The following is an 8,646-nucleotide window of genomic DNA, read 5'->3' as shown; positions in this document are numbered from 1 at the left end:
TTAGAGGGGAAAAAAAGTAAGAGATATTCTTCTATCCTCAATTTTAAAAATGATCGAAAATGTTTAAATTTTTTCAAGAAAAAAAAAATGTTAAGACGGTAGTGCCTATCGAGCTGTTTGTCAAATATAATAACTATATATCTTATTTATATATATACTTTACAAATTATGAACATTGATACTTATACAGAATGACTTGATGCTTAATTTTTGTTATTTTACATATACAAAAAGTATAGGAAGAAATTTATGTCACATCCAACATTTTATTTCTTAGCAATTAGACTTGATCGCTGAAATTCTTTTTCGAATTCCATAAAGAAATAAAAAACCAATATTGTATTGCAAGCACGGGATGCCACGTCATGTGCTTTATTTGGTGCTATGATGCTGCGGCTTTCAGTGCTTTCTGCTGTGCTTGCTGCAGTTACAAATAAATTACTTATTTTCGTATATGGAAATAGTCAATGTTAAGCTGAACAATAACAAAATAAATATATATTATTGTAGTACCTTTTTCAAATATTTCTTGTGAAGTTTAAGTGCCGCAATACAAGCCTTTTTGGCGTCAAGATTTCCATTTACATCATTCAATATCTAAGAAGAAAGAAGGAGTTAATAGATATTGAAAATTGATAATAGAAGATGATGAAATGTTGACTAACCTTGACAACATCATCCAAGCCACGTGCTTGCTGGAGAAGTACGGCGCTTTTTTCTTTTAAAACACTGGCAACAAGGAAAATAGAAATGGGAAGAGGAGGATGAGCATCTTTTGCTGCTCCATTCTTCATGTACTCTCTCTCATACTTTCCATAATGACGCATTGACTTTAATCTTAGTTTTGCTTCCTCTGATTTTTCTGCTTCTGCCTCTTCATACACCCAGAACAAGTTTGGATCATATTCTAGAGCCCACATCATCTATTCAATAACAATGCACACATATTATCAACAACAAAAATCAACTACTAAAATCTAAATAAAAAAAGGCTAAACAAACCTCCCAGAGGTACAACGAATCACAAAAGGAAAATTCTCGACGAAATAGAACCATTAACATTCGAAAAGCGAAGAGATAGTCACCACCACCAAGATGCTCTGTTCACCAAACAAAAAGGCAGATATCATTCTCATTATTTTTCGATTTCTTTCTTTTTTTTTTTAAGTAGGGTACTAATATATTATCTGTCGATTTATTACTATCAATAATTAATTATTATATTTTAAACACATGTATAAAGAAATACATTCAATATATATATATATAAAGACACTTCTATTAGATACAGCTATAAAAAAAATATTTTTATTAGACACATTCACAAATACATTTCTATTAAATACAGTCATAAATAAGAATTGACAAAAGTTGATAGAAATACTATTAATAACAAAAGTTAACAAAAGTTGGTAGAAATACTATTGGTAACGTATCAAAATTGTTCTTTGTTTTTAACAGAGGTAACAAAAATAATTTATAAGTGCCTTTGTTTAAAAAATTTTATTAGTAGTAACATTAACACGTGCCTTATACCTAAACCCTAAAATTAAAGGGAAAAAAGAAAGATGGAAGGAGTTACCTAAATGTTGATGAAGTTTAGGATCAATTATTTGAGTAATCTCAGCTAGATTGGTTAGTTGAGCCTCCACCCCCACAGAGCTATCGGTGCATCTAAAGTTTCCTCTCTTTAAAAATTTTTAAACATATATAGATCATAAGAAATGGAGAAATATTTGAATACATTTAATAATACTCTATTTTCTAATAAAAAGAAAAGAAAAGCAGCTCATTACACAAAGTCCTATATAACCAACCATCTTTAATTTGTTGAGTCTTATTTTCCAATTATCTAAAAGTAAATAATACCAATATTAATTTTGATTCAAAATAGTATAAATTATTTTATACTATTATTTAATTAAATTTTACTTAATGATGGTCATTCATAAGATGAGAAACCAAGTCAATAACTAAAGATGAGAAATGAAGTGTTTTTTTTTTTTTTGGAATCATATTTGTCAATGTTAAACATTGTCTAAAATAAATTTAATAATAGAGTTTACCAGTCTACGCATTAGACGCTCAAAGCACCAAAATGCATCAGCTTCGTCACTTAGAAGCATTATCATAGGGGAGCACAGATCACTCATTCCTAAAAAAAGAAGTTTTTAGAAAATTAAATTTGGGAATTTACATAAGCTGCAAATATAATTGTTACATTTATTTTTCTTACAATGTCAAAAACAAGTTAGAAGTAAAATTTTTGAAAATAGTCAAATATTATATATTCTCTATTTTGCATAAATAATACTCATTTCGTATTTCGGTATTTGTCTTTTTTTTTTTTCCCTTCTTTTGATATACCAAAAAATTGATCTTTTAGGGTGTCTTTACATATTGTGATAGAAATGAAAGGGAGATTTTGGAAGGTTAAAAAGTAAGGGAAGGGAAGGAAGGTCTTAAGATCTTTAAACCTCTTCTTGTTCATTGGTTTAAAATAGGTGTGGAAGAAGTATCTGTAAAGAAGAAAGAAAAATAGTAATACAATAATTTATTAAAATAAAAAATAATAATAAATTATAATATCATAAAATTCTTCAGTTTGGAAATCTTAAAAATGGAGAGTTTATAGGTTTTACAGAGTTAACAAAAACCTCGTCTTTGGAATAATTAAATTTATGAACAAAATTTAATCATTCAAAACCAAACTCGCTAATGACTCTTACGTGAAATTCATATAAAAAATGTTATATTGTAACTACTAAAAATAGAAGACTTTGTTAAGTAGACAATAGTTTTTGTGAATAATGAGCTCTAAAATTAATCCAATAAAATAAAAATACACTATACCTCCAAATTATCTACGTAAATCTTAATATCAGAATAACAATTCACACATTTAATGAATTGATCATTCGATATATCAATTGTTCACATTGTTTAATATTTTTATTGTTTATCTATATTTTTCCAAAATAAACAATGAAGCAAGATAGTTGAGATTAAAATAAAAATAGAGAATATATTTAGAGGTACACCTTGACAATAGCCAACATCAGTATCTATCCAAGCATAGACAGCAAGAATATCCCACAATTTGGCCAAGTTCTCTTTCTTCTCATAAAAAACTAGTGTTCTATCAGTTCGAAGCACGTCAAGACCTGAAAATAAATTTATATATATGTATTTGTGATATACAATACAGTAGTCATGAGATTCAAATTAAAATTTTATAGGAGTTAATAAAGGAGAACCTATTTGATGGAGGGTTAGCATCCATTGAATGATTCTCTTGTCAGTGACCCTTTCAGCAGTGCATGAAGGTTTGACATTGGCAGCCTCAGGAGTTGGAACAATTACTCCATTGTCAGGATGTGTTTCCAAAAGAACCAAAGGATCATGAATTGGTTGACCATCTTCAGTAATTACAGGTGCTGTAATAAATCTCCCACTTCCTACCAGAGGAAACAGGTTTTGGCATACTTCCTTCCATTTAGCATATTGTTCCCTGAACCATATACTCATAAGTCATCCAACAAATTACCATTAATAAAATGGCAAATTTTTTTATGTTGAAAATAAAAAAATGTCAAATTTATTTTTTATGATAAATTTAAAATATTAAAAATAATTTAAAATATTAATTTTTATTTTTTTTAGTAAATTAATTAACTATATATAGACACCATAGCATGGGCTATTAAAATGTATGAGATTGTAATTACCTTCTGCGCTCCCTTATCTCATCTCTTTCCTCAATGGTGCTCCTGGGATCATAGCAACCAAGTAGAAATTCCCAAACTTCTCCTCTAATTGATGGATGGATTCCCTAATTTTCAAATTTCAATCAATTCTTATAAGGGCTTCCAAGGACATGCATGTTTGAAGCAACAATTCAATTAGAAAAGTGATTAGTAATTACCCCACGATGAATTCGGCTTAGAGTCTTTCCTATATCTAAATATCCTTCTGGAGAAAATGCAGCTTTCCACTTTCTTTCACTTAGAGTCTTACCAGCCTGAACCACACCAAAAAAGAATAACATGAACAAACAAATTAAAATGGTTGAAATATTGGAAAAAAAAAAAGTATAAAAACAATCTTTTAACGATCAATTCTTCACATTATTCATTCTCATAAATGTTGAAACGGCCATTAATAATTTGATAGAAAAATGTTTAAATATTCTTAAAATACGGGTGTTCCTGTAATTTTAACAATTAATTTAATTAATATATATTATATATTTTTTATAATTAAAATTAACAACTAAAATTATTAAAACATTAGTATTCTTAAAATATCTAAAATTCTTTCAATAAAACATTAGTATTCTTAAAATATCTAAAATTTATTAAGTAGAATAAAGATAATAAAAATTAAATTTTTGATCTTTTGGATACAGAAACTATGACATATTTCCTACAATTACTTATTCTAAAAACTAAAAACCATTGAGAGAAAAGATTAAAAAAAAAAAAGCAAGTTTTCAATTTAATTTTCTTGGCAGCACAAGGAGCTGAACCCCTTTGAATTATTATTATTATTAGTGAAACCCAGAAACAAAAATTCCTTAAAGGTCTCTGGTGATGATCAAAGGGTATCCAGCCAAGGCTCAACAGGGAAGACCAATGTCTAAAACAACAAAGAAATTAAATTTTATTTTAGGTAATTTTTATGGTTTATTTAGAATTTGTTGTGTTGGGAGGTTAAGAATTGTTATGGTGGTATTAGAAAGAGAGAAGAAAGTCCTAATATCCTGTAAAAGGTAACTCCCAACCTCACATACATACACCAATAATTACCGCTTAATGCGTAAATTTCTACAAATTAATTTGTTTCTCTTTGTTTATGTTGTTTATTTTTTTCTTGTTTTCTTTTTCCTCCATTTTTTGTTATATACATATATTTTAAGTTATTGTATCTTTGTTTAGTGACTTGGAATTTGTTGTCTAAAAAAATAATCAAAGCTTTTTTTATGTATGAGTTTTTGCTTTCTCTTTTTTTTCCCCTCTATATTAAGAAGATTAATATTTTTTGGTAAGTTGGGAGCCAGAAAAATGGACAACCAGGTAGATTCTTAATTGTCCCACATGTGAAATGTAATTTTTAGCCATGTGAGAATAGTCAAATCTAAAAATGAAAAAAAAAATTACTAGTTAAGTTTATGCAAAATCTTTTTCTAGTTCCTGTGTATTTTCTAGAGTGTAACTATTTAATTTGGGGACGTGTCACTACAAGAGCTTTTTGTTTTTTTGTTTTTAACATAAAACATAAAAGTTTAGTAAAATTTTATATAGTTAACTATTAAAACCTTAAGTTAAGTTTGATTATTTACATAAAAATTTAAGGCAAATGATATCAACAATCTAATTGAGATTCAATTTTACATAAGATACTAAAAGAGAAGTTGTCAAAGTACAAGATGCTGCTGTTGATTGTAGATACTGAATCGGAGTTAGAAATGGAATAGACAAACTAAAAATAGGCTGAATTTTGTTACAGGCTGATCCACTTCTCGATCAAAGGGAGTGTCGACATGAACAACTTGAAAGGAAGTCCTTTTTGGGATTGCTTCGACTGATATGGCTTTGATTGCAATGTAGGTAAAATTACAAGTATAATAGATAACGAAAACAATTTAAATGACAATGCAATACCTTTGAGGAGGTGGTAGGTCAAACTTTCTGAACCTTTGGAGGTCCAGCTCCCATCATAAACATATATAAAACTTGTATTTTTTTTCACAAAATAATAAGTTTTAAAGGGATTGTTTTGTCGATTTTTAGCAAATCGATAGTGGTTCGATTCTAATGGTCTGAAAGCGAAACTAACTCCTCTGTGCGAGTACCAGTTTTCTAGAAGTGCATCAAAGCGTCTTCGATTAGACAAGTTTTGACAATGAAAAATAAAAATAAATTTGTAAAATTGATAAGTGCAATTCGGAAATTAAAGTTTTTAAATAAAAACTAAATAAATTATGAGAAGGAAGATTTTCTTGAAAATTAAAAGAACATCAATAACGATAATTTAAATTAAATTGAAAGACTAATCAAACAAAATAAAGTGCAGAAAGGTAAAATAGACAAAGGAAGTAAAGAACACTTGAAGAATAAACTTAATTGATATGTTAAGTTTTACAGAAAAGAAAAATAAATTAAAAAAGAAAGTGGAAGGAACCCTATAGAAAGTGTAACTCAATTGCAAACTCAGGGAATTGCTGAGATGTGAGAATGCTTAGAGTATTTTTTCTGAGTGAAAGTTCCAACCATTATTCCCTAACACTTCATAGTATTTATAGACTATCTTACATAACGGTTAATTAGATGATAATTAATTACAATTAAATGAAAAATCACAAATTTGAAATGCAATCACTCTTGGTAACCGTACCCATTGTGTGATTGCGGATATTTCTAATATTTTTCTCGTATGATAAAAGCCACAAACTTTCCCACTTCCATCAACACTCGAACAACTCTTCAAAAGCTCTTCCTAATTCTTCTAATCGAGACTCTTACTCGATTTGACTTTTCCGATTAGAAGCACAATCGAAACCTAAATTAGAGTCGATTACTTTCAACTTCATCTCGACCCTGTATCTTCTTCGAAAAGGCCATACAACTTGTTTCGATTCATCTTACTTGTATCAAAAATATTTTTCGATCAACAAGTTGCCCCCTTGGATTAATGTGGTTGGCTTCGATATTACTATCGAATCAATAAAACACTTAATCCAAAAGACGTCAGTTTTCAAACCAATAATAATTGACATTTAAACTCCCCATTATTACTGATCCACTCGACACATCTTCTGAGACTTGCGTTTTCTCTTTCCACCACTTCATCTTCTTCACGAAGTTACCTCTATATGTATCTTTTCCACAGTAACGGCTATAGTGATACTTTTAAATTTCACCCTTCTTACTTCATTCAAGTCTCTTGAATTCATTATTCTCTAAACTTTCTTCGCATCAAAACTTTCTCACAAAACCTCCAACCTTCAATTCTCTTTAACAATGGCTGGTTCCTCATCCCGTACTGCTACTCAAGATAAGGGTAAAGGCCATGCCACAACACCACCATCTCTGCCAGTTCTTCGCATCTTTAATCAAATCAATGATGAAATCATTGATGACCCCCATCTTCAAACCAATGATAATAGGATTCTTATCCCTTTTACAATCGGTGCAGATACACATTGCTTCCTTGGGCCGATTGAAACTCTTGAAAGAACAAAGAAAAAGCTTTTGTTCTTCCCAAATGCCGAAGGAGAAGATTTACTGATAAACCAAGCTTTCAGTATTTCTAACTTCATCAACCAGAAACCTTTTCGAAACAACCCAAAAATTAAGCATCGAGGGTTTAATTTTACAACTTGGTATCAACACCTCGAACCCACAAAGGGTGCTTCCTGGGGAACCCTAGGAATACAAGAACTGTTGAGACTTTCTCACTTTTCACTCACTACACATCCTTGAATGATTGGAGCAGTGACCTGTTTCTGGAACAAAATTACCAATAATTTCCACCTTCCTTGTGGAATGATTGGAATGTCTCTTCTTGATGTAGCCGCTATTACAGGGCTCCCGATAAATTCTCCGGATTGCACTCTTGACATGCAACCTCAGCATCAATACAATGTCACTTTCAACACCCCTTACAGTGACTTCATCGCTCATAATATGGGAGAAGATGGTACAGAAATCACTAATGATGAACATGTAGCCTTTTTATTCTACTAGCTTAATGCAATTTTGTTTTGCTCTCGAAGTGTTCAGATGTCAAAACTCTTCCTTCCCCTGGCTGCTCTTTTACATGAGGGGAAAGTTCTCAACTTGGCCAAACTTCTTCTCGGGCACATTTTCAAAGAACTTGGCCTGCTTGTCTGTGACCTCTGAGACAACAAAATAAACAACGCAGGAGGTCCACTTTGGCTTCTTCAATTATGGTTGAATGCCATTTTTGAAAACTACATGATGAAACCTATAGAGGGTAGCACTGACAAACAACATATCGAGGGTTTTCATTTATCTGAATACAAACCCAATTTTCAGACACCCAATCTGATGAAGACAAATTTTGGTCTATTTTTTATCTTTTTCATTCTTGCAGAAATTTTGATAATGATCAACTCAACTTCACTCCCTTTTTACGCCACAACTGCGGTCCTGCCTAGCTCGATCGTTTGCTCTTTCCAAACACTAATGAGAAAAGCGAACTTGCAAATCGAACTTGGGCACATCTTTTGGTAGTTCAAGTAATACCCATAGAGCTGCAACAGTACAAGAAGGAAAGGTTCAAAATAACCTTGTATGCTCCCCATTTAATCGCAAGACAATTGGGCTTCTCTTAGGCTATCCCAACTCCTCAACCTCGACACAGTGAACCATTCTACCAAATCACTCTGACTTCACAGGAAGATTTCAATACTTGTCTCTCAAAAAATCAAAAATGGAGAGACTACTTCAACTTCTTGATTTATGAATGCAGTTCATTTATCACCAAGTCTTGTCTCGAATGGTGGACTGCTTATTACTCAAGGTATACCCGTACCTTAGAAGACTTTCAGCGAACTGCTATTCGAACAGTTGTTACTGAAAACTCTCCAAAAAGATCACACAAAAGGAAAACTGAAGCTGC

At 30.9% G+C, this 8,646-nt stretch overlaps 1 protein-coding gene across 1 annotated transcript; it reads right to left on the bottom strand.

The window, feature by feature from the left end:
* Positions 1-262: 262 nt before the first annotated feature.
* LOC107478144 (uncharacterized) lies at positions 263-6,955 on the bottom strand. The gene is made up of 11 exons (XM_016098292.3): positions 6,869-6,955; positions 3,926-4,021; positions 3,729-3,832; positions 3,258-3,511; positions 3,042-3,164; positions 2,067-2,155; positions 1,583-1,688; positions 1,003-1,100; positions 666-923; positions 514-597; positions 263-421 (listed from the first exon to the last, which is right to left on the bottom strand). Exons 1-11 carry the CDS (start codon positions 6,953-6,955, stop codon positions 383-385), a joined length of 1,338 nt encoding a protein of 445 aa, XP_015953778.1. The 3' UTR covers positions 263-382.
* Positions 6,956-8,646: the final 1,691 nt, after the last annotated feature.

This window comes from Arachis duranensis, chromosome 3 (genome assembly GCF_000817695.3).
Source record: "Arachis duranensis cultivar V14167 chromosome 3, aradu.V14167.gnm2.J7QH, whole genome shotgun sequence".
Lineage (NCBI taxonomy): Eukaryota > Viridiplantae > Streptophyta > Magnoliopsida > Fabales > Fabaceae > Arachis > Arachis duranensis.
The sequence above is the reverse complement of the archived record's forward strand: the minus strand, read 5'-3'. Positions and strand labels throughout refer to the sequence as shown.